A 27,055-nucleotide genomic window follows, 5' to 3' on the forward strand; every position below is an offset into this window, starting at 1 on the left:
GGGCTCCCAAGAATGACAGGAGAAAGCAGATGCACACTTTGAGGGGGAACTACGGTATTTTGGCAAACAGACTTTTCATAGCTGTTGAGGGGCCGTGGATTCTCTACAAAGAACCGTTGTTTAGACATCATTTATTTGGGGGTGGTGGGGGGACAAGTGCTAAGATTTGTCATAGCACTCACTCCCTTGCAATGATAAAAATTTCTCTGATTCTGTTATGGGATGGGATATTTATCATGTGTTTTGCCCTGGAAACGTGCCATCCATTATCCGGTCCCAGTATTTCTAAAAGGCAGTCTTGGTAAAAAGGTGGATTTCTGAATCTTCAAATTCTGGAAACAATGCAGAATGGACAAAAGTTGGCTGTAAGAACCAAGTGAGCGCGAAAGGGCCGCACATTCTAAAGCCTCGACTTCTGAAAATCCAGAGTTTGGCATGCTGATGTCCACCCCGGTTTCTTTATTCCCCACCTCCACCCAACAGGAAGAATGGGAGAGGCTTCCTGGAAGGCAGCAATGACATTCCACTCTCTGGTCCCCAGCAGAACAGCAGACCTGACCAGTGCTTGACTTAGCCCCATCTACACTCTGTCTACAGGCTCCCCACCCACTTGCCGCGTGGGCCCTTGATGGGAAGAATATGGGTAGAAGCACCCCGTGAAGCAATTGCACCTCCCTTCAACGACTCATCTATAGGTCGATGATTCAAAAGGATAAAAGATGTAAAACAGACCCCAAACTTCAAATATACCATAAGGGTAACATGTATTAAGTCTAAAACAGGAACAGCTGAGCCAAAGGCTCCTCATCTGGATTGGGGAAACCCTGGGAATGGGGTCGACAGGATCCCCAGAGGTTGGCAGAGATTCGGGGACTTTGAAAGGACATGGACTGACAAAGGAAACAAGCACCAGAGCATGGATGGTGGGAGATCAAATCATCCAGGTTACACGCAGGGCTACAGAACGGGGAACAGGATCATAATTGGGACATGTGCATTATGTTGGACAGAGGAGCTTACAAGACTGGTTTCAGGATCCCTGACCCGAGCAGGCATGACCCCAATTTTCATCAAAGGCATACACAGGCAGGTCCCTAAGGATTATGCAACCTCTCCCTCGACCAGCTAAGGGAGTGAGCACAATTTACTCTCTAATGCGCTCCGCCTGAGGGCAAAGCTATTCACACCGATGGTTAATGGTCAGAGGGATTCAATGGCGGCTGAATGTATGTGGAGATCCATAAATGGATTTAGGGCTTCCACTTGTACACCATAGCCTTTTGCAAACATAGTGCTCAGAAATTTTAAGCTCCAATTCAAAACCTACCCAGCAATGCTGCAGAAGAAAGTGTCAGACATTTTTTCCCAACAGTTTTATTGACAAATAATTTACATATTATAAAATTCAATAGTTCAATCATATCATGGAGAACTGTAAAATCACCCTCACATCAATTTTTTTAGGACATTCCCCCTCCCATGGTTAAATCAGCTCTAAGATGAGTTGAGCAATTACAATTCATTTTAGTCTCCCCGCCTCCTGTCTTCACCATTTACTCCTGAGATCCCCTTATCCTCCCCATCATCCACCCCCACTCTCCCTGTAGTCCCTATAACCCCTTGTATCAGTTATTCTCATTATGCATCCACTCCTGTGGTTCACAGCTGGGAGACCCAACAGAAAACAAAATCGCAGCACACTGGTAAGGCTTAAAAACATTAATATACAGACGACAATACATACAGTAAGGGATATACCCACAACAACATTCAAAAAGCTAGGGAAGAAACTTCTGTCATGGAACCAGTAAGAGATACTTGCACCCAGAACATGTTCAGGTTCTGTCTCTAGGGTGATCAGCTGACCAAGTATCAAGGTCGATCCACCATAATCAAGATTACAATGGTCCCTGCCTGAGAGTAAGACTGTTTGAGACGCTTGCCTGTGGGTGGAGTGGATCTGGCAGCAGCTCAGCTGGACCAGATGCTCTGCAGATGGGTTTGGGCTCCCACCATCCCTCACAGCCCCCACAAACTGGGTGTTCACAATTGTTGCTCCGATGCTTTTCTCCTTGTCTTGTGTGAATTTTGCAACTGGTATCTCTGAATCACACAAGCTGGTGTCATTCTTCCGTGTAGACTTAGGTGGCTCCTCACTTAGATGGTTCCTTATTTGACTACAAGCCTTTAAGACCCCAGACACCATTCTGATTGCTAGCCGGGCACCATGTGCTTTCTTCGCCACACTTTGCTGTAGCACCTTATCTTCAGTGATCATTTCATGAGGGTGAGTATCGAGCAGGGCCATGATGTGAGAAGGAATTGTTTATAAGTTGGAGCTAGGATTTAGTGGGAGTCCCAAACCCATTCCTAGATCTAAGCCTTTTTTTTTTTTTCATTTGCGGTGCCAGAATTCCATACAGAGGACACAGAGTTGCCATGAGTTGGAATCAACGTGACGGCAATGGGTTTGCTCTTCTGTTGTTATTCCCAAGGTCAGGATCCTAACCACCCTGGTACACAGACTGCAGGGTATGCTGTGTCCGACCTGAGACCAACTCCCCGCTTTCCACTTGCTGGTCAACTCTTTGAACCTCAGCTCTGTCTGTGGAACAGGTCTCAGCAGTGCCGACGTCACAGTGCGGTAGAAAGAACACAAATCTCCCCGCTGGGATCTGGATGTGTGACAAATGCTGGAGGCGAGGCAGAAGCATCTTGTTGCCAACTGTCGATCACAATAAGTATGTCCAGCACCAACTCTTGTCAAGTCTGTTGAGCAGACTAGGTTCCCTCGTATAGGGACTGCTTCTAGAATCATGACCAAGCAGCCCCGCAGAGAGCTACACACACCTGTGGAAAGTCCTGCAGGGCAATCTGCTGGGTTAATCTGGGCCTTGTCAGGCTCTGTCCTAGTTTTCTCCTCCCTCATTACCCCATGGGTCCCCCTTCTTTAATACCAGCAGGCTGTGGGTGTGCTGGGTGCGGGGGAGGGGTGCTCAGGCAGAGTTTGCCTGAATTCTACATGCAGAACCCCTCCAGCATGTTCCTCGGCCTCATTCTTTGCAGGAAAGGTGGGAATCTGGTGCTTGACCAGGTGATTCTTTAGTCCCGTAACACCTGCTATAGGGCTTTCCCTTTGCCCCGATCACCGGCAGTCCCTGAGCAGAGGATCACCAAAAAGGTGCTGTCCCTAGACCTCCTGCCTCTTCCCACACATCCCTCTTTGGGGTTTATGAAGGAGCCCTGGTTGTGTTAGGCAGGGTTCTCTAGAGAAACAATACCAGGACAGTTATGACTCGATAGACAGATAGCCGTATACAGCGAGAAGGAATGTAACAGCTGATTAGTCCACACAGCAGCACAGAGGGCTCAGTTCAACCCACTTTCATGGAACAGTTAATGTACTGGAAGTCATTCGACTCACATGGGCTGCTGAGTCCTAGGTCAAGGAAGCAGACATCAGAGTCTGCCCACAGGCAGCAGCAGCAGGGTGGGTCAACAACATGAGTTTAATGAAGCAGGGCCAGATGGGATATCAAACTAAAGCAATGTACGGTGACAGGATCCACCAGGTTCAAGATCAAGTGATGTATGGCAAAGCAGGTCTCAAAGGAGCCTCAAGCTCTAGCTACACGATTCACAGCCCACTGGCTGGCTTAGCCCACAGGTGGTATAGCTCACAGGTTGAAGCAGAGAACTAGCTAAAGCAGCAGCACACTGGTCTGATCACCAGCGTGATCAAGAGAGCAAGAGAGATGGAGGCAGGCCTGGCAGAGCCATTTATCTCTTTGCCCTCTGTGTGAGTCTGGGTACTTTAGAGAAACAAATCCACAGAAACTCATGTATAAGCGAGAGTTTTAGATAAAGGGTAAGTGCACATCAAGAAAACATCGCAACCCAGTGCTGCCCAAGCCCACAAGTCCAACAATTACCCATGTGTCCGACACCAATCCACGAAGTTCTCCTTTATCTCACAAAACACATACTATGATGCTGACTGAAGAAGTAAAGTCAAATCAGTGAATGTGTAAGCATCTCAGCACTGGCAGAGGTCTCCACACTGCTGCTCCAGCACCTAGGGCTACATTGGGGTAGGTCCATGTGGCTTCTCCTAGAGGATGTCTTACAGGAAGTGAGCTTTGCCAGCTGAAGCAGGGAACTGGCTAAGGCAGCTGCACCCTGGTCCGACCATCAGAAAGCAAGAGACCTGAGAACCAGAAAGGTGAGTGAGGCTCACCGAACCATTTATCTCTCTGCCCTTCAATTAACCCCACATGTTTATCGGCCAGGTTGGCACAAAACTAATTCACCCTCCAATCAAACTGCGACCTGATTAATCCCCTATGTTCCAACTGGCCAGGTTGGCACAATAAACCTAACTATCACCCTGGTAGAACAGTGGGTTACAAGTTGGGCTGCTAACCGAGAGGTCAGCAGTTCAATATCCCCAGCTGCGAGAAAGACAAAGCTTTCGACTCCCATAAAGATTTAGTCTGGGAAACCCACAGAAGTTCTAGTCTGTCCTGTGGGTCACCATGCATCAGGTGGACTCAAGGACAGTGAGTTTGGCTTTAGGGTTGGTGGTTTATTACAGACAGTGGTCTATTTTCTTTCCACCAAGGAACATAGGAGCATGGATGCCAAAGCTTGGCCCCAGGGCCCTCTCTGGACCAGTCTGTACTGGGATCACATATCTGGTCAGTGAGTTTATTCCCACATTGTTCTCATTCTCCCCATGCTAAAGCCCTACGTTTGTGACAGGTTCTGGGGTGGGACCTCCTGGATCCCCATCCCAACGCAGTAAGTTGCTAACTGTGTGATTCCAGGCAACTTGGTTTTCTCTTCTCTAGAATGGAGCTTAGTAGTCCCTCTCTCACAAGGAGCTTATGAGGAATAAAGGCGTGAACGCATGTGGCGCCCTTAGCCCAGTGGGTTGCCTGTTGTAATTAGCCAGCTGAATTGACACTGTCGCTGCAACAAGCACAGGACCAGCTGGGAGGCTGGCCCAGTACCAGCCAGTATTTTGGTCTGTTGTGTATAAGGTCGATATGGGTCAGAACCAACTCAGCGGGACAACACAGCAGCAAGAAAACCCTGAACAACAAAACATAGCCTCACTGTCATCATGTCGATTCCAACTCACAGTGGCTCTAGAAGGCCGAACAGAACAGTCCCAGTGGGTTTTCCAGACTGTCCATCTTTATAGGAGTAGAAAGTGGTTAGCAGCCCAACACCTAACCCGCTATGACACCAGGGCTCCTCGTGGCTGGTGGGAGCAGGCTGGATGAAAATCAAAGATGGTGCTGGGATGGCCAAGGGGAATCTGGCCACAGTCTAGTCAATGGCCTCCTCTTCATGCAAAAGCTGAACAATGAAAAGGGCAGAAGAATTTGAAGGATGGTGTTGGCCATGAACACTGCATATGCTTGGTCAAGTAGAAGGTCAGGGAACCCTCCCTGAGGTGGATTAACATAATAACCATGACAATAGCCAGGAACACATGAACCAAAGGTTATGAAAATGGCCCGGGACTGGGCAAATGTAAGTTGCATGAGTTGGAGCGGACTCCCTGGGTAGCAGAGGACAGTAGGTTGTCTGGTTGAACTAGTTGCTGTGTTCAGCTGCCGTCAGCACATTGCAACCCCGTGTACGACAGAAGGAAACATTTCCCAGTTTTGCACCATCCTCATGCTCAGGCCTGTGGTTGAGCCCATTGTTTCAGCCAATGTGTCAATCCATCTGGTCAAAGGCCTTCCTCTTCTGCGCTGGCTCTCTACTTTACCGAGCAAGATGTCCTTCTCCAGGGACGGGCCTCTCCAAATAACAGGCCCGATGTCTGTAAGATGATGTCTCCTCATCCTTTCCTCTAAGAAACTTTCTGGCAGGTCTGTTTATTCTTTTGGAAGTCCTCGGTATTTTCAGTATTCTGCACCAAAACCAGATTTGAAATGCTCTGTTGTTGTTGTTTTCCTGCCTTCCTTGTTCACTAAATGGAGAAGAGACTGAAGTTGTCGGGGATTTCGTCTTGCTTGGATCCACCATCAATTCTCATGGAGACGGCAGTCAAGAGATCAGACGATGCTTTGCATTAGGTAAATCTGCTGCACATAACCTCTTTAAAGTGTTGGAAAGCAAGGAGGTTACTTTGAAGACTAAGGTGCGCCTGGCTCAAGCCATGGTATTTTCACTCACCTCATATGCATGTGAAAGTTAGACACTGACTAAGGATTTTTAACTAGGGTCTGCCCCAAGCCCTGCTCTCTCCTCCACCCCAGAAGACACTGACCTTGGGTTGCGGAGCCTTCCTTGTAAGCTGGCTCGGGAGACATCAAATTTCAACTTTACCAGATGGATTCTCTCGATGGGATTCTCCGCAACACAGGAGAGTACTCACTACCATGGAGTTGATGGCTGACTCGTAGCAGCCCGATATGACAGAGTAGAACTGCCCCTGTGGGTTTCTGAGACTAACTGTTTATGAGTAAAAGGCCCCCTCTTTATCCCATTATGTGGCGGGTGGTTTCAAACTGCCGACCTTTCAGATCACAGCCCATGGTGTAACCACTACACCACCAGGACTCCTGTACTGGAGAGTCTGGCTTCTTATTTCTTCCAGGCCTTTGCTGGTCAGTGACTTGGCTCTTTTCTCAGCAGCTGTAGTGTACACCTCCCAGTATCATGTCACTCCAGTGCTTATCTCCTCACAGGCATGAATATAGAACTCGTTCTCACCACCACTTGCTGTTTTGTTCTTCGTATATCATCTGGCTTTATGCTTCTCAGCGACTGTTGGGTGAGGGCGAAAAGTCAGTTCCCTGTCTTCCGGCCACCCCTGCGGTGTGATACCATGAAAAGAGCAGAGGGCTTTGAAGGCAGCTGGAGCTGGCTTAATCCCAGCACCACAATTTACCAGCTGTGTGACCTTGGGCAAGGCAATTAACCTCTCCGAGTCGTGGACTGTTTATGTGCCTGAAATTATGAAGACAATCTCATTTTCTTTAGCAGTGGGCTCCCCACTAGGAGGGAGCCTGGTTTGGGTGGTTTCTTTCCCTTCTGCTTTTCTTTCCTTCCTTCCTGGAGAAGTGTGGGCTTTAATAAGCCCCCTTGAAGGAGGGGGAAGCGCTCCCCTCCCTCCCATGAGTATCGGATAGAAGAATCTAGATGGCTACCCTTGGCTTTTCCTTTGTAACGGGAAGTAAATAAGTTGGGGGATGGGGGAAATACTTGGGATCATAAGGGATTCTTTGATGGGTGGCAGAGGGAGAAAGAGATAAAAGAGCTGACAGTGGAGGGACCTGGATCACCTGTTAGTTGGTGTTAGTTGTCATTGTGAGGGGACATTGAGTCAGTTCTGACCCACAGTGACCCGACGCACAACAGAACGAAACACCACCCAGTCCTGCGTCATCCTCATAATTGTTCCGATGCCTGAGCTGTCCTTGTGGCATTTGAAATACCAGTGGCATCGCTTCAAGCTTCACAGCAACATGCAAGTCACCACAGGACGACACACTCACAGACAAGTGTTGGTAGGACCCACGGAACATGGCGCCAACCCCATTCAAGATGAAACTGACCCTCTCCCTCAGCCTGCTCATTCCCACCTTGCCCATCTCAGTGAGCGCGTGCTCACTCGGCATCAGACCGGGCACCACACAAGACCAGAGCCTCTTCGTGGTTGGGTGCCAGGGGCCTCTGGCTTGGGCCACTTTTCAGCTGCATAAAATACATGTTTTTAGCTACATAAAGTACAGAAGGTGACAGAGGAAGGCGATTATATTGAAGCGCAGTTGGAAAAAGATGAGAACAAACAGTGACCGAGGTCTCGGCAGGTTGCTGCTCTTGTCGTTGTTGGGTGTCATTGCATCGGGCGCAGCACCGCCCTACAGACGTCCCACCAGACCGCCACCCGACCCCGCGCCGGCCTCACAAGCATGGCCGTGTGTGTCCCTTGTGGCTGCCCCGTGGCGATCCTCTCTGACGGTGTTCCACTTTTCCTCTCCTTCACCAGGCATGGAGGCCTTCTCCAAGGCCGCTCCTCCTGACAGCCTGTCTACACCGCACGAGAAGTGCTTCGAAGGAGCATGTCGGCTGGTACTTCCAACACACGAACTAACCAGCGTCAGGAGAGTCCCTAGGAAACGTGCCCTGGAGAGAGTGCATTTCAACACGCCCGCAGCAGGAGCGGGAAGTGGGAGACATGCAGTTCTATTGGCGGCTCCGTCGCAGGTGTTTCTCACACGACTAGGAGGTGTCGCCTCCACTCAAGTGAGAAAGAAAATGCCACCTGTCAGAAGTTGGGGTGATGGAGATGTATCTCTTTCCCATCCACCATGGTGCACCCCGTGGCTTTCAGGCTAGGAACCCTTGACCTAGATTCTCCACACTTCTTTAATGGCTCCTCCCACTCACCTCTCCGGATCCACCTCCAAGTCCTGATGATGGAGACTCCTCCTTCCTTGTCTGTTATCTGGCTGCTCCCTCCTCTCCATTCCCTCTGCCCTGGGCTGGGGCCCACCCTCTCATGTCAATCACTGTGGCAGCCTGCAGGCCAGCTTCCCCACCTCCTCTGGAGCCCCCTTCCATCGAGCCATCACTCCAAACCCAGAAAAGTCATTCCAAAGTACAAACCTGACCACATTTCCCTGGCTCTAAATTCTACAGTGGCTCCCTATCACCTAAAGGCTTCTGTCAAGCATCCAGACCCGCACCCAGTCCTCTAGGCTCGTCTCTCAACACTGTGACTCTCCCCACATGCCACCTGTGTTAGTCTGGTAGACTAGAGAAACAAACCCAGAGACACTCGGGTGTCTAAGAAAGAGCTTAGAGCAACTGAAATCTATAAATTCCTCTTCAGACTCACAAAACACAGGCAATGATGAAGAATGCAGGAAGATCGCAGGCCAGTGGGTGGAGTCTTGTGGATCCAGTGGCGGTGTTAGTATCTCAGCACTGGTGTGGATCTCCACTTTGCTCTTTCAGCTCCAGGGCTCTAGTTTGGCTCCATGTGTCTTGTCAGCAGGAATACAAGCAGAAAGTCTCTATATATCTGGCCTGCAGTGCGCTATTTGTCTCCATGGTGCCTCCAAATGAGGTCATCAAGCTGTGATCTGATTGACAAGCTGGACTCCACCACTTCACAAGTTGACACCAGATTAGGTAGAACTGCCACACATCACCATTCAGAACCACTCTTGAGTTCCCGGAATAGCCTGTGCCCATGCTTTGCCCTCTGCCTGGAATCTCCTCCCCGCATGTCCAACAAGCAAACATGATGTATTTCCCAAGTCTCCACTCAAGCGGTGCCTTCTTGACCCATCCCCAATCCCTGGACAAAGGTGGGTGTCCCCTTCCAGGCCTCTCTCTATGTCTGGTTCATAGAGATTAACATGTCATGTTATGATGGCCTCTTTACAAGATTCAAACTTCACGAGGGCAAGAACTGAGCCTGTTTCTCTTAGACTCGCCCAGCCTGGTACAGTGCCTGGGGCTCAGTCAACCTGGCGAATGTTGGTGGGTGGAGCACGTGAATAAAGGAGGGCAAAAAGAACCAACAGGTCTTCAGTCCTGAGTGGCAGGGGCTGCGGTAAGCAAGGCCCCAAGTCAACCCTGTGTCATGAGACTTGCTGCCTTTTTCGATTTTCTTTTCCTCTCCATGAACTGCCCCTATACTCTGGGAATGATGGGTAACCAATGATCGATCGTGTTCATTCCATTCCTGAACTCAGCTCTCTGGACTCTGAGCAAGCTGTGTGTGTGTGTGTGTGTGTGTGTGTGTGTGTGTGTGTGTGTGTGTGTGTGTCCCTCAATTAGGAGACACGTAATCCCCATACCAAAAGACGAATTGCTTCAGTTTCATTAAGCAGAGAGTTCTTCCAGTGCGATTGCTTCAGTTTCATTAAGCAGAGTTCTTCCAGTGCATAAAGAATAGGATTGGATTTATAGAAAGTCCATTTACATTTGGCTTTTTTAGGAACAGAGGTCTGACACAGCCAAGACATGCTCTCTCTGTCAGGCCTTCTCAAGCTATAGTTTATAGGCTGCTTCTACTCCTTTGGGGACTGTGGTAGTTACATAATCTGGTGTCAATCTGGAACTTAAGAGTGAAGGGGTAGTATTTAGCCTGTCAATCAGGTCGCAGGTTGATGACTTCATTTGGAGGCGCTAAGGAGATAAATAGCTCATTGGAGGCGGGACACACACTTACTCCCTGGGAGACATTCCTGCTGACAAGACACATGGAGCTACCATAGTGCCCTGGAACTGGAGGAGCCACCTAGAGACAGACCCCTGCCAGTGCTGAGATGCTTACACCGCCACTGGATCCACAAGACTTTGCACCCACTGGCCTGTGATCATCCTGCATTCGGTGTCATTGCCTGTGTTTCGTGAGTCTGAAGAGGAATTTATAGATTGGTATGGGACCTATGGATTAATATTGGACTTATAGGCTTGTACTGGGCTGGGATGTTTTCTCAATATTCAATTGCTCTTTTATATAAAGTTCTTTCTTCTACACATGAGTGTCTATGAATTTGTTTCTCCAGTCAACCCGGACTAACATAGGAGCACATCCCACTTAACTCCTTATCACCTGGATCTGTTGAAATGGTGTTCTGGGCATTTGGTCACTAAGTCCAATGGCCTCTTCCCGGGGTCCTCTGCTGAGGACCTCTCTGATACATATGCAGTTGTTGACCTTTATGCATGATATATGCACTTTATATGATGTCCATGAGCCTTCATAAAACTTTCAAACCCTTTTCTCCAAGGTAGCTGTCTACCCTGTGTTTCCAGAAGTGTTTGTTCACCCAACTTCCAAGGTGGCATCTCCATTTTGAGACTTCAAGAGCTAATAAACTAAAGCCGATGTGTGATGCATTCCCTCCCCCTACATGTATACACACACACACATACGCTCCTCCTCCACTTGTCCGTCTCTGTGAATGACTCCCACCAACTGGTTGGTCCTATACTCCCTGCCCGCCCATCACCCACCCCTCACCCAGCCTGTGCCCTTCATCTCCTCAACACATCTCCAGTTAATCTGTTTCCCTTCCACTGTGGAAGCTCCCAGACGACAGCTAGTATCTGCTTTTGCCCATTATTATAACCCCAGAGTACAGCGAGCCGAGTTCAACAGCTGCACAAGACCTCTTTAGAGAATGGAAAAGCAAGGATGTTCCTTTGAGGACTAAGGTAACCTAAGCCATGGTCTTTTCAATGACCTCATATGCATGTGAAAGACAATGACTAAGGAAGACCGAAGAAGAAGGAGAGATGCATTTAAATTGTGGTGCTGGAAGGGAATATGGAAAATACGATGGACTGCCTAAAGGACAAACCAATCTTGGTAGAAGTACAGCCAGAGTACTCCTTCCAGGCAAGGATGGTGAGACTTTGTCTTACATAGTTTGGGCATGTTGTCAGGAGAGACTAGTCCCTAGAGAAGGGCATCAGGCTTGGTAAAGCAGAAGGGTAGTGAGAATGAGGAAGACCCGCGAGGAGATGGACTGACACAGTGGCTGCACCAATGGGCTCACACATAAGAATGATTTTGAGGATGGCCAGGGAGCAGGCCGTGTTTCTTCTTTCTGTTGTGCACAGGGTCGCAATGGGCTGGAACTGACTCAATGGCACCTGAGAACAACATAACCCCAGAACTCATCTCCGTGTCTGTCTCATGGTGAAGCTTGATAAATACTTAGCCGATATATTCCATTTTACAAATGAAAAATGGAAACACCGGCAGGAAAGGTCACCCAGGAGATACATCCAAGGCTTAACCTCCATTCACAGAGACCAGTCCATGCCCGAGGCGCCAGCCTTACCTGACAGCACCGTGAAGACCGCAGCAAAGGCATTGAGTTTGAGCCCATCAATGACGTTGCTGGAGTGGAAGAGTTCGAGACACATGAGGCTGAAGCCAACCACCAGCAGGAGAATATAGAGCACCTCGGAGACCACCGACAGCCACAGGACCCCTGTGTGACAAAGGCAGAAGGGCCGTGAGATGAGGGACACACCTGTGTTCTCAACCTATGCTCATTCCACCTGTCCCCAGTTAGAGGCAGCAAAGTCATTTTAGAATAGACCTTAGTTGCGTCCTGATCATCTGAAGAGATCATAGAAATCTCCCCCTCCCCCCCCTGCCCGGGACTGGGCCCAGGAACCCAAGCTTAAGCCAACTGGAGCATGGGATTCTCTGGGTGATGATTCCAGGGCCAGGGAGGGATGGAAAGGAGAAACCTTACCCCATTGTCGGTTGAGGGTCTGCCCTTCTCTTGCTAACAAAAGCCATCAAAGGACCAGGAGAATCACTGGTCCTTAGGATGAAGCCAATTGTGTATATAGCTGAGCAGAGTGATGGGAAGATGGCATCCTTGAATCACTACATCAATAGCCCCAAGGGCTCCCTCACTCTGGACTTCATTTTACACGGCATCCATTTCCTTATTGGGAAGTTGGCTTGTGTCACGGTCTCTGCTACCTGTTAGCTATAGGCGTCCCAAATACACACACCGCACTTGTCCCACAAGGACACCTCAATTTGTATCTGACCTGTACTCTGCTTTATTGGATGTGACTCTCAGCAGTTAATCTCCTGGGCCTCAGAGCAGGGCAGGGATCGTAGTTCCAATAATGGACTCAAGCACAGCATGGATCACGCTGCTGGCACAGGACAGGGCCACAGGTCACCATGAGCTGTAGTTGACTTAATGACAACAGACACCACCCACCTTGTCCCTGTTCTTCTTCTAGAAACCACCACTGCTATCCCCACTGCTTCCGCTTTGTAGCATTTCCAGGAGCTGCCATGTCCTCAGGTGAGCCTGCCCTCCTGGTCTGTAAGATCATCTGACCTACCATTGGCCCACCAAAGCCCTTCTGTAGGAGTCTGAAGAATCAGGAATCAGGGAGAGAGAAGCTCAGAAGGGAATCTGCGCACTCAGACAACGTGCACACCTGGTTCCAGCCATCCTTGAAGGCCACCTGCACCCCTGCCCTGCCAATGATTTGGCTGTTAAACCTTTCTTTATATTCCATGAGATAGCGCATCCTTTTAGCTCCCAATTTGTCTGGATTGGGTTTTCATCATTAGCAACCTAGTGTCAGGGCACCCGCTGCTTTTCTATGCCACACTTTCCCCCTTCTCTGCTTGGTGATGTTTCCTTTTTGCTTTGCTTTGTTGACAGCACAGTCTCACATCTTGGCTCCCTCTTTGGACACATGACTCAAATGGCCAGCCAGAGCACCACAGCCGTCCTGACTTTAGCCCTTGGGTTCAGGAATAAACCTCTCTGTGCCTCAATTTTCTCACTGATAAAAGTCAAATAAAAAAAGACCAAACTCACTGCCATCAAGCTGATTCTGACTCTATAAAACAGGGTAGAACTGCCCCTGTTGGTTTCCCAGTAGAAAGCCTGTCTCTCAGATAACCACTGACCTTAGTGAGCAGCCCAGGGCACGACCACTACACCACTCTAGCTCCAGGGTACGGGTCAGAGAAGAATTTAGCTGGGCATCCAACTGCCCCCTCATAATGTGTCAACTTGGCTAGGCTATGATTCAGCGGTTTGACGGGTCCTTAATAACCACCTTCCCCTGTGTGAGCTGATGTGATTCGCCAATCAGTTGAAAGGGGAGTTTCTTGTTGGGTGTGGCCTATCGCTATTCTCTGAGCAGATGCTCTGGCATAGCCCCTTCTCGTTCTCGACCCTGCACTCTTTCTCCTGACCTCCAGTTCTTGGGCAGTCAGTCTGCAGAAATCTCCGCCCTGCAGGTTTTGGTTTCGTCAGCCCCTGCAGTCACCAGATGCACAGATTTGGGGCTTGCAATCCCACCAACCCTTTCCTTGATGTAAAGCCCTCTGTGTATTTATAAATGCATCACTGATTTCGCTTCCCTGGAGAATACAGTCGAAGACATCCCTTGAGGGTGCGAATAATGGACACGTCAGAGAGGGTGCTTGTCACTGCAGGTAACAGAAGTCCTGACACAAACCAGGTTAGCAGTAAGAACGTTCCTTCCCCTTCATATCAAAAGAATTCCAGAAGAGAGCAGCCCTCAGGGCTGGCTGGCTCTATGACCCAGGGATGTAAAGGGATTCAACAACATCGCAACAATCAGAGCTTGTGCCTAGCGTAGAGTGAGAACTCAATTCATGCAAGGTATCATCACAGCTATGTTCCTATCCACCACTCGTCTGTCCATCTGTCATACTGAGGCGCCTCGTGCGTGGCTGTGATGCTGGACCTAGCGCGATGTCACTGGTATTTCAAATGCCAGGAGGGTCCCCCAAAGTGCACAGATTTCAGCAGAGCTTACAGACTAACAACAGACTATGAAGAAGGAATTGGCTGTCCACCTCTGAGGCATCGGGCACTAGAAATCTTCTGGGAAGGATCGAGAGAGTGTGAGAGACTGAGAACCTCATGAAAAGAAGCAGAGCATCGCCAGAGATCATGCCAGATGATGAGCCCCTCAGTTAAGACACTCACTGCCATCAAGTCGATGCCTAGGACAGGGTAGAACTGCCCCCTGGGAGACTATACCTCTTCATGGAAGTGGAAGGCCCGTTTTTCTCCCACGGAGTGGCTTGTGGTTTCAACTTGGGATTGCAGCCCAACTCAGAACCATGTCACCACGAGGAATCCTTCAGGGCAGAAGGCACTCAAAATGTAGCTGAGCAAGAGCTGCCTTCTCAAAGCAGAGTCACCCATAACCAATGGCTTGGATCAAGTAAAGTCTGTGGGAGGCAAGCCTCCAGGACCTTCATGGCTGGCAGAGCACAACTCAGACTGAGAAGAAACAGCCGCACACATCAATCAATCATCGGAACTTGGAACACAAAGTATGAGCCTAGGAAAAGTGGATGTGGTCAAAAAACAAAATGCAACACATAAATATCAACATTTGAGGCACTGGTGAGTTAAAACTGGTATTGTGGCCATCTGGAATCAGAAGATCATGTGCTTTACTCTGCTGGGAATGACACAGTCAAGAGGAATGGTCTTGCGTTCATCATCAAGTGGGACATTTCAAGATTGATCTTAAAGTACCGGGCTGTCCGTGATAGGATTCTATCTATCCTCATTCAAAGGAATCTAATCAATACAACTATTATTCAAATTTGTGCACCAAACACTAAACCTAGTGTGGTAGTTACATAATCTGGTGTCAATTCGAGGATTAAGAGTGTAGGGGTGGAGTCTGGCCTGTCAATTGGAATATAGCCAATGAGGCCTCTAGGTAGGCATAGCCTTCTGAGAATTCTGGGAAATCTGGTTTTTCCTCCTTGGAGGCGGGAAAGACTCTCTGCTCACTCCCTTGGAGACTCTCAACTGACAATGCTTACTCTATTGAAGAAGCTCTACTGACAAGACACATGGACCTATGCTGATAGACACTACCACCCAACCCCACCCCCGCTGCCCTGGGAACTGGAGAAGCCATGTGGAGACAAGCTACCAGCACTGAGATGTTTACAACACCACTGGATCCAAAGACTTTCTACCCACTGGCCTGTGATCATCCTGCATTCGGCGTCATTGCAGTGTTTCGTGAGTCTGAAGAGGACTTTAGAGATCGGTATCAGACATATGGGCTAATATCAGACTTGGACTGGACTGGGTTGGGAGGCTTTCTTAATGTACAATTACTCTTTATATAAAACTCTCTCTTAGACACATATGAATATCTTTGAATTTGTTTCTCTAGTCTACCCAGAACTAACACACTTAGTGATGCAGAAACTGAAGAATTCTACCAAGGTCATCAGCTGGAAATTAATCAAACATGTAATCAAGATGCATTAATAGTTGTTGGTGATTGAAATGCAAAAGTTGGAAACAAAGAGGAAGGAACGATAGTTAGAAAATATGGTCTTGGTGATAGAAACCAAGCTGGAGAGCCCGTGATAGGATTTTGCAAGATCGGCTTGTTCATAACAAAATTCTCCAGATGGAATATTCAGAAATCAAACTGACTACATCTGTGGGAAGAGATGATCGCCAGGGGCTGACTGTGGAACAGACCATCAACTGCTCCTATGGAAGTTCAGGGTGAGGCTGAAGAAAATTAAAACAAGGCTACCAGAGTGAAAATGCGATCCTGAGTCTTTCCCACCTGAATTTCGAGAACAGCTCAAGAACCGATTCGAGGCATTAAACACTAATGACCGAAGACCTGATGAGCTGTGGGAGGACATCAAGACCATGAACAAAGTCAAAGGTCATTGAAAAGACGGGAAAGAAACAAAAGAACACATGGTTGTGAGAGGAGCCTCTGAAACTTGCTCATAATCATAGAGTAGCTAAGGCACGGAAGAAATGGTGACGTCAAAGAGCCAGCCGGGAAATTTCAGAGAGCAGCCGGAGAAGACAAAGCCACATGTTATGATGACACGTGCAAAGACCTAGAATTCGAAACCCCCAGTGAAGAACATGCTCAGCATCTCTTCAACTGAATGAACTGAAGGAAATGTCAAGGCTCAAGTGGAAATATTGAAAGACTCTACGGGCAAAATATGAACCGTGCAGAAACCCTCAAAATAAGATGGAAAGAATTCAGGGAACCACTGAACCAGAAAGAACCAGTTGACCTTCTACCATTTCAGGAGGTGGCATATGAGCCACGGTGCTGAAGGAAGAAGTGCAAGCTGCGCTGAAAGCATGAGTGCGAAACTAGGCTCCACGAATGGATGGAATGCCAATTAAGATGTTTCAACAAGCTCATGAAGGAAGCCCTGGAGGCACTTTCTTGTCTGTGCCATGGAATTTGAAAGACAGCAACTTGGCTAACTGACTGGAAGAGGTGCACATTTGTACCCATTCCAAAGATAGATGACCCAACAGAGCACATGTAAGCTTTTGCCAGTGCCCCATTCAGTCCGTCCCTCATAGACACCAGTCAGCCCCTTGTCTTGGCCTAAGGCAGCTTGAGATAGAATTTCCATCACTTGCAACCAAGTCCTGATCTTCAGGTTCACCTTTCTCAGACGCTGCCAAACTTGTCCTTCCCTACCTCTCTGCCTTTGCACCCGCTGCTCCCTCTACCTGGGACGGCGTGGACATTTTCAAGAAATAGTTCTGAACACTAGTTCTTGACCGAAGCAGACAAACCGCCAAGTCCCAGTCCAGAGACTCCCAATTCTGAAACAGCCACTAGCATGTATGTGAAAAATAGCGCACCCCCTGGGAAATCTGTTGGATTTCTCTATGAGAAGAATATATTCTTGGTAGCCTGCATGTGTCAGAACACCCCCTGCCACTGCACATGCCTGACCTATCAAACCGAGGCTAAGTCTCCCGGCTGCCAGGAGGAGAGAGGAGAGAGAGGGCAGGCTAGGGCACACAGAGGGGAGGTGTTGGAGTTGGAGAATGGAGCCCAGCAGGCTTCGTGGCACGTCACCCCCAAGGAGGCTTTGTCCCCCTCCCAGCAGCTTTGTTCCTGCTGTCCCTCCTCCAACCTGGCAGAGGGCTTCTCACTAGGGTGCTGGTGGCTGACTCAGCTGCCTCCCTTACCCCTGCCTCCACTCCCCCCTGGGGGCTCTCATCCAGGCCCACTTGGGCCTTGGGCCAGGCCTTCAACAGGCCTTGGCCCGTTCCCCCAGCACTGCCCTGTTCTTCTCTTGGAAGATGGGTGGGACAGGGAGGATGGGAGGTTCCAGAATTAAGTTCACCAAGAGGCACAGCCACCACTCTCTCAGTTGCCTGCTGGAGCGTTGCTTCTGATTCCCGCCAGACTGCTTTTCTGTTCTTTCACTGGGTTCAGAAGCATCTGCCTTCACGTTTTGGCCCAGCCAAGGCAATAGCATGAACAATGGCCATTGACAACAGTCGCAATCAGGAGCGGCTCTTATTAAGAGCTGGTGATACACCCAGTAATCATGGGTAGTGCTGGGTCACCAGCCAATCTCCTTGGGTCTCTCCAGAGCGTCTCTGTCTTTGGAGGCTGGTCAGAGGGCCTGAGGGCTTGCATTTCCCTCTTGCATGCCATCCACCAATGGCTGGCCATGGTGCCCTGCCCTCCACTTCAGGGCTCTCCCAGATCTGGCTGAAACTGCCCTGCCTGGGACTTAGCCCGAGACGGTGCTCTTATATTCTTCCCCTGTTGTGTCCTGCTGTCACCTGTCCCTTACCCATCTCCTCCAGGAAGAGTTCTTTATAAATCATGTGCACACAGTCCCCCCTGTCAGGCTCTGCCTCTAGGAATCATCTCCCCCAATCCTCAAAACAACCCTGGGAGTCAGCAAGGCACCATCTGTATTTCAGACGAGGAAATTGAACTCATCTACACAGTCAGAGAGTGGTGTTATCGGGAGAGAAACCCACCCCTCTCTGACTCAAGAGACTACCTTGAGTAGAGAGGCCGCAAGCTGGCAGGTGAAAGTCTAAGGGCCACCAAGTCCATTCTGATTCAGAGCGACGCTGTGGACAGAGTGAAACTGTGCCTGTGGGTTTCCAAGGCTGTAAACCTCTACAGGGGCCGAAAGCCTCATCTTTCTTCTGACTGGTGGCTGGTGGCTTTGAATGGCTGACTCGGTGGCTAGCAGCCTAACTCATAACCCGCTGTGCCACCAGGGCGCCCTGGCGGTGGAATGAAGGAGCCACTTGGAAATCACATCACTCTCTCGCTCTCAGCATGCAAGGTTGTCGTCTCGGCCTGCTTGGGTGGGGAGCACAGGGTTCCCTGGCTAAGGCTCTCCTTCCAGATGGCCTCCAGCAGGGGAGCGGGCACTGAGTGGAAGGGTGGCGCTTGCTCACAGGGATTCTGCACCCAGCTGGCCACCAAGTGTGACGAGGGAACTACAGGTGGGAGACGATGGGTCCTGAGGAAGCTGAACGTGACCCGTGAAGCAGATGTGAGTGAAGACGCGCTGGAGGGTCTACGCAAGGGAGCAGCATGGTCTGCAGAGTGCTGGGCAGCCACTCGGTCCCGAGAGCCGAGAATGACGACGAGGAAAGGAAGCTCAGGTCGGGAGACCTGCTTGAGGCTTGGGCCACACTCTGTAAGGGACACAGGGAGGCCGAGGGCCGTGGCAACCATGGTTAAGGACAGCGGGCTGCGTGATCCTAACTAAGGGGTGGACTGCATACCACAAGTGCAGTGGCTTTGGCAGAGACAGGCTCTGCAAGGGCACCACGCTCTGGCTTGGACAGCGGAGAAGACAGGGGTGCTCTTCACCGAGAATGGCAAGAGGATGCGGCCCTTGCGTTGGACGGCTTGGCAGGGATGTCCGTGAGGCAGCGGGAGCACCGACAGAGATCTGGGGGCACTGGCTATTTGCTGTTACTGTCCAACAGCGGGTAGCAGAAGGAGTGGAAGTCGACGGGGTCTGCTGTGCAAGTCGCTAGGCAAAAGAGGGACGGGGCGCAGGTGGAGTCCAGGGGACAGAAAGACGGTGGCTGAGAAGGTGTCAACACCGTGCGTGCCCGCCCACCCTGACTGTGCACTGCCATGAGCCCCCACCTGCACCTCATAGCCCACGTGGGCTGGCTTGGATCACCAGCCCCCACTACACCCCATGGCAGGCTGGCATGCTTGGGTTCACACCACCCTCTCCTCCTCCGCTGCCCTCGATCATGAGTTGGTTTGCCTTGAAACGCTTGGCGCTGGGGCTAACACGTCCTTCGCGCCTTTCTAACGCCCCCTAGGTGATTCAAAACTAAAAGGTCAGCTGCAAGCTCAGAATTTGGAGCGGTCCCTGGCCAGACTTGAACACCCTTTTGACAGATGCCCTCCTGGGGTGATGTTTCACCACTGCCTCGGCCTCTCATCCCTCTTCCCGACTTTTGAGCCCCTGGAGGAAGACTTCTGGGACCTGATCCTCCGGTTTCTGACTGGGTCCGGAAAGGGAGAGGGTCGGGGTCTGTCTTCCTATCCCCTCCCATTGAGACGAGGGCCCGTGGCTGTAGTCCATCCCTGCAGCACTAGCACTCACTGGCCCCGGTGTCCTGTGCAGCTCCCACGGGTGCTAGTCTTTGGGTGCCTCCGGTTCCTGGAGCCTTTCCCCAGCCTCTGTCAGGGGTTCTTTCATGAGAGGGTTTCCTTTGAACCACGGGCGTTGTTTCTTGCAGGGTCCCAGCCTGCGGCTTCCCAAACGCTCCAGGTGATGCTGGCTGGGGCACACCGAGGTTCCTGCACAGGGCTCTACAGCTCCCTTTTCAAGGTGGAGAGAGAGGGGGTCAAATGAAGGGGGAGTGGCTCCATGGCAGGGCGGTGTGTGCCGGGCTCTAGCAAACAGGAGGAAGGTAGCATGGGAATCGTTGCCAGAGGCCTGCCACCGTCGTCGTAACTAGTGTGTTGGACGCACACAGAGGTGCGTAGAAGGAGGTGGAGAGGACCGAGGGCAGGGCCTGGCTTTGGCAAGGCGGGGGGACGGGGGGAGGCACGATAATGAGGGAGATAATTGTGCCAAGTCTCTGAAACTCGCCGCTAATGGCTCGATTTGCAGCAGAGAACAGGCGACCTCCAGGAACAGAAGACTGGGAATGACTTCTCATCAGATGCGGGACCTGTGGGGTGACAGCTAATCCAGTTAGCTGCACTTTCTGCCTTTTTAAAAAACAGCTTTGTGACACCAACGCTGACCCTCGATTGATGGAATTGACGGGTTTGCAAGAGCGATTCCCCATCCAGGCAGGAGCCCATCTGCACTATGACGATGCGCAAGGCCGGAGGAAGCACTGGTAGAAACCGTGTCTTGGCTGAGTGCCCTCAGGGGGAGCTTAATCCTCTGTTTCCTCATTAAAAAAAAAAAAAGTCATAACAGACTTGCCTTGAGGATTAAATAAAACAACAGCTCAAAATCACAAGCCTGGTACTTGGAAAGTGTTCAGGAAAATTAAGTATCACTATTTGTGGTCGTTAAGGCTTTGTGTTGACTTGGCTGGGATCCTCGGTGGTTTGGCAGTGAAGACCTCGTCATCCCCCAGGATAAGATCTTCTTGAGGCCTGCTTCCAACAGAAGTAGATAAAGTGGGAAAGGTTGCTTGACTTTTGTTAGGTCTGGATCCCGTATCTGGCTCCTCGAACTCTGAGTCTGCGGACTTCAGCCAACAGTTTGCCATCTGACTTGCCAACCATGGAATTTGTCCACTTCTGCAGCCCCAAGCTTGACCTGCCAGCCTTGGATTCATTCCCTTCTGTGGACACAAGCCTGTTGACCACAGTTCATCAGCCCCTGCAGCCACATGATCAGGAGAAACCCACACCCTGACCCACAGACTTAGGACTTGCCTGAACTTGAAGCCTGCTTGCTTCAACAACTATCCAGGCCACTTTAGTGATTTAACAATCTCTCTCTCTCTCTCTCTCTCTCTCTCTCTCTCTCTCTCTCTCTCTCTCTCTCTCTCTCTCTCGTATGTAAGTGGAGCTCTGATGACATAATGTGTTATGTATTGAACTGCTAACCACAAGGTCAATGGTTCAAACCCATTAGCTGCTCTGAGGGGGAAAAGATAAGGCTTGCCATCTTAGAAAAACCATAGGGGCAGTTCTACTCTGTCTCATAAGGTCTCCGTGAGTCAGAATCAACTTGATGGCAATCACACACACACACACGTCACTATGAAAGGCAGTGTGGCAGAGGGAGGAGGCGCATGGACTTCGAGTCAAGCTGCTTGGTTGACTAGTTCTGCCAGTGACTGTCTGGGAGATTTGGGGCAAGTGAACCTCAGTTTTCGTATCTGAAAGTTGGTGATAAGGGATTATTAAGTGTATAGTGGATTTCTAAAGTGTGTAGGGTAGTACTTGGCCCCCAGTGCGTGCTATGTCAGCGGTTACTACTAGTGTCGGTGTCCCCAAAGTGACGCAGCCAAGGATGGAAGTGTCCACCCACCACTGAATAACCCAGCCACACTCACTGCCACACTGCCACCGAGAAGATTCCGACTCTCAGCCACAGGGTAGGATGGAGTCAAACTGCTCTCGTGAGTTTCCAAGACTAAAACTCTTGACAGGAATAGAAAGCTCCATCTTTCTCCCTTGGAGCTACTGTTGGCTTCGAACTGCTGACCTTGCAATTGGCAGCCCAAATGCATAACCCCTCTGCCACCAGGGCTCCTCCACAGGACCAGAGAGGGACATTATTTCAACATCATGTGAAATCCCTGAGAAGCAACTGCAATTTAAGAGAAAGCACTTCTTGGGAAAAGAAAAAAAATCCTCTGTTTAATTTGTCAAATCAATGAGTCACAGTGTCAAGGTGGCTGGCTGGGACCTCGGTGACACGCCCCCTGATACTGTGCGTGTAGATCATGTAGATGACGAAGCCCGGCCTCTGGGCTGGAAGCAACTCCGTGACAGCTGCTGTTTGTAAAATGTCAATGTTGGAGACACAGAGGCAGGGATGCGTGGGGGCTGGGGTCAGGAGGCCGGAGGATAGGCAGATCTGGACAGAGAGACTTTGGGGGTGACTGAGTCCCCAGCCCTCATTTTGCAGATGAGAAAACTCAGGCCCAGTGAGTAGCATGGCCTTGCTCATGTCTCAGAACAAGGTGGGGGCCAAGCCACCATGGACTGTGGCTGGGGAGTTTGGTGAATCCATCAGAGCACAGGGGTTCAGGTTTGGGGGTCAGGGGCTGGCTCCAAGAGGGACCATGATGAGGCCAGTGGGGATGGACTACACCCTACGCTGGAATTCTGACACTGCAGGATATTGGGAGGCTGGGATGGTGGGGGGGAGGGGGAGATCCTGTGTTACTCTGGCTCTCAGTTCCTCCCTCAGCAAAACCACAGGATTCTCAAACAAGTTGCCACCAGGCCAAATCCAGCCCGCAGAAATGTCTTGTTTGGCCCACACAGTATTTTAAAAATATCTGAATTCATTATCAACATTTAAAAATAGGAGATTTCACATTAAAATCCAGACTTCTGGATTCATTTGCACAGGGGGAGATACAGCTGTACCAGACCCACGCCACGACCCAGTGGGCTGAGCTGGACAGCCTTTCACTCATTGATCAGTCCTGCCAGGCCCCTGGGCATCTGGGCTTATGGCCCAGCAGAGTAGGTCTGAAGTCATTGCCATCCCTGAAATCCTGCAGCAGCGAAGCATCCCAAGCCTCTGGATGGCCTCCCCCATACTTGCACCCAGGTATGACGTCCTAGCAAACACTCAGGTGGCCAGCTGACTCAAGGACCAGGGATTCTAGCAAGCACCACACCAGCATGTCTCCTCGACATCAGGATCAAAGGAAAAACCTTCAGTTCTAAAACTGTGATAGATTTAGCTGGCCAAGAGTTAATGAGCTCTTCCTGAGAGCCAAGTGGTCCACGCGCCAAAGCTCCACATCGTACCCATAAAGACCCAGAGAAGACAGTGAGTTGCCCAAGGTTCAATGCTGGAAATCTTTGAGAAAACTTTCTAGCAGTTGCCTAGAGATCCTTCAGGGATACTCGACTCCCTAGGCCACTTGGTGTTCCCAAGCAGACCTCAGCAAGAATGGAAATGACTGCCCCTTCCATGAAGGTAGACCTGCTGTGGAGTCAAAACCAGCTGGTTTTGACTTGGGTCCATTCTCAACCTCTCAGAGACTCAGCCTCCCTGGCTCGGAGGAATGAGCATCTTTTCTGAGTGAGTTAAAGGAGACAGTGACTGTGAAGGTCCCTCCAGTCTAGTTGCTGGCAGCTCACAGGTGCTCTGTGAATACTGGTGCCATCCAGCCGGGCTCAGAGAACCAGTACTCTCTCCTCTGTACCGAGGACAGCTGCGTTTGTTACCTGACAATGCTTAAATGCCCCCAGAGCTGTGCAGGACACTGGCCCTGTCCAAGCAGAAGCATTTCCAGCAGACATGCCCTTTAGATAAACAGCTCTGCTGGGGCCCAGGGACAGTCACTGAGCATTTGAGATGTGTCATGGTGACCCTGGCCTTCACCATCGACCACAGGGTTGGCCTTTCCCTGAAGGATCCAGAAGTGAGGCTTGCAAAGACTTGGCTCACACAGGCAGCCCAAGAGGGGCCCAGGGAGCAGTGAGGGAGGAGAGTGGGGAGGATTGTGGAGACCAAGGGTGAATTGTGACCCATAAGTGCCTGCCTCTCCTCTCCTCTCTCCTCTCTCCCTCTCTCCCTCTCTCCTTCTCTTCTCCTCTCCCCTCCCTTCCCCTCCCCTCCCTTCCCCTCCCCTCCCCTCCCCTCCCCTCCCCTCCCCTCCTCTCTTCTCTCTCTCTCTCTCTCTCTCTCTTGACTTGTGACTTCTGTTCCCTGGGCCTCTGCTTCCCCACCTCTAACATGCATGAGGGGTCTGTGCAGACCAATGAAGTCATATAAGGTAAGGGCAGATATTGCAACCAACCTAAAGACAAGACCATCGTTTGGTTTGCTTTCTGTTGGTCTGGATGTTTCTTTTTTTTCACCTTCTTTCTCCACCATATATTTTAAAAATCATTTTATTGGGGGTTCGTACAATTCTTATCACAATCCATACATCCATCCCATTGTGTCAAGAACATATGTACATTTGTTGCCATCATCATTCTCCAAACATTTGCCTTCTACTGGAGCCCTTATTATCTGCTGCTCATTTTCCCCCTCCCTCCCCACTGCCCCCTACCTCACGAACCCTTCATCATTCATATATTATTATTTTGTCATATATTACACTGTCTGATGTTTCCCCCCGCCCTCTTCTCTGCTGTACCTCCCCCAGGGAGGAGGCTATACGTAGATTCCTGTAATCAGTTCCTCCTTTCTATCCCACATTCCCTCCACCCTCCAGGCATCGCCACTTTCACCACTGGTCCTGGAGGAGTCATCTGTCCTGGATTTCCTGGATTTCCAGTTGCTATCTGTGCCTATGTACATCCTCTGGGCTAGCCAGATTTGTAAGGTAGAATTGGGATCATGATAGTGGGGGGAGGAAATATTTAAGACCTAGAGGAAAGTTATATGTTTCATCGTTGCTACCCTGCACCCTGCCTGGTTCATTTCCTCCCCACAACCCTTCAGTAAGGGGTGTCCGCTTGGCTACCCCTGGACTTGAGTCTCCACTCTGCACTCACCCACATTTTCAATGGTATGATTTTTTGTTCCTTGGTGCTTGATACCTGATCCCTTCAACAGCTGGTGGTCACACAGGCTGGTGTGTTTCTTCCATGTGGGCTTTGTTGCTTCTGAACTAGATGGCCACTTGTTTATCTTCGAGCCTTAAATTAGATACTAACATGTACATGTGGGAAACCCCGTGAAAAGAGGGGCTCTTTGGGACATCTGGCTGGTCAGGGTCCCATTCCCAGAGGATGGCAATGAGGGAGAGCTGAGGGTGGCTGTTCCCTGTATTGGGGGCAAGAGCTATCCAGTTTGTCACAGCACCCCCCCCACCCCCACCACCAATCGTTCCTGCCTCTGAGGCCGAGGGCTCCAACAGCCCAGGGAGCACCCCAGAGCACAGCACTGGCTATTTTATTATGAGCATGGGGGGAGGGAGACAGGCAGGGTGTGGCTTGAGGAAGCCAACCAGGTCCTGCATCTGAAGGCTTCCCAGATGCCTGCTGCGTACCCCTGCCCCTCCAGCTACCACCGGCTGTAAGGCAGGACAAGGGGTAGCCTGCAAGATGCCTTCTGTGGAGGCAAGTTGGCAGTTGGGCACCATGGTGTGTGTGTGTGTCTGGAGAGAAGTGCTGGCCCTCTGAGAGGTGGTAGTGTAGCCCACTGGATGCATGGGTGGCCCGGGGAGACAAGCCACTGCTGGCAAGCTCTGGCTCTGCTACTGACCTGCTGTGTGGCCCTGGGCAAGTCACTCGCCTCTCTGAGCCTGCATTTCATTTGCCTCCGCAGGTGGGTGGGGAGGTGAGACGAGCCGATGCCGGCAAAGAGGAACACCCGGGCTTAGCTGGAGACAGGCTTACTGCCTGCCAGCTGTCCCTAATTAACAGAGGAGCACGTGGGGCCTTGGAAAGATGAAGGAAAAATCATAATCAAACCCACGGTGCCTCATCTCACAGAGGCAGGCTGGGTGGGTGGTGGGAAAATCAAAACTCTGATGCTGCTGCTGTGTCAATTCTCACTCACGACGCTGACATGCCACACACAGGGCAGAACTGCCCCGTGGGCTGTCATCACGGGAATGGACTGGCAGGTCTTTTTCTCGGTGTCACTGGGTAGGTTTAAAGCACTCACCCTTAAATTAGAGAGGCGCAAGCCATTTGTTTCCCCAGGGCTCCTGGGTGGTGGGGAGATACCATATCCCCAGAGTCGTTCCTCGCTCCCATGCCAGGACCAGGCAACCTCTGCCCCTTGCTCCCTCCCTACGCGTTCCCATCTGAATCCTGAGGCCCCTGCAGATGCGATGGCATTTTGAGTCACCATCCCTCCTCCTGACCTCGAAAGTAAGTGTCCCTCTTCCCCAAACCCCACTTAAAAAACAGGAGTCACTGCACCCAAACCATCCCGCACACCCAGACCCTGCACCAGCTACTCTGTAGCACATATGGGGGGCTAGAGATGAGGGCTATAGGACGCAGAGATGGATGATGCAGAGATGGGGGGATGCAGAGATGAAGGACGTAGAGGTCGAGGACACAGATTGAGGAGTGTAGAGAAGGGGAGGCAGATGGAGGACATAGGGATGGAAAAGCAGAGATGGAGGACACAGACAGAGAGGATATAGAGACAGAGGACATAGAGATGGGAGATGGAGAGGGGTCAGCACTTGGAAGCAGTCCTAAGGGTTGAGACATACGCCCTAATGACAAGCAGGTTACATAGCACCCAACCCCAAACTGATCCCCACAATGACCCTAAGTTCTGCTACTGGACACTACGGGAGCCCTGAGGGACCAGGTAGAACTATCCTGGAGGCTTCTCTGGACTGTAAACGTTAAGAGAGCAGATTGACAGATCTTTTCTGTTGTGAACCCACTGAGATAAGACCACAGGTTTAGGCAATTCCAACCTCTCTGCCGATGTGTAGGGGCAGAATGTTCTGAGAGGGTGAATCTGACTATGGGGTAGGGGAAGCTGGTGGGGCAGAGCCTGTGGGTACTGCACAGTTAAGGGGTGTTTGTGCTTAAGCTGCAGAGCAGAGGCTAAATGAGGAGGGCAGCTGGT

At 50.6% G+C, this 27,055-nt stretch overlaps 1 protein-coding gene across 2 annotated transcripts in view; it reads right to left on the minus strand.

Annotated features, from left to right (window-relative positions):
• The window catches only part of GSG1L (GSG1 like), a 296,355-nt gene that overhangs the window by 85,540 nt on the left and 183,760 nt on the right, over positions 1-27,055 (minus strand). The window contains exon 3 of one of the 2 annotated variants that reach the window (XM_075528408.1): positions 11,832-11,984. The exons of the other annotated variant lie outside the window; for it this stretch is intronic. Coding sequence (XP_075384523.1) covers positions 11,832-11,984 — 153 coding nt within the window. The remainder of the gene's footprint in view (positions 1-11,831; positions 11,985-27,055) is intronic. 2 annotated transcript variants of the gene reach the window in all.

The sequence above is a fragment of the Tenrec ecaudatus genome, chromosome 12 (assembly GCF_050624435.1).
Source record: "Tenrec ecaudatus isolate mTenEca1 chromosome 12, mTenEca1.hap1, whole genome shotgun sequence".
NCBI lineage: Eukaryota > Metazoa > Chordata > Mammalia > Afrosoricida > Tenrecidae > Tenrec > Tenrec ecaudatus.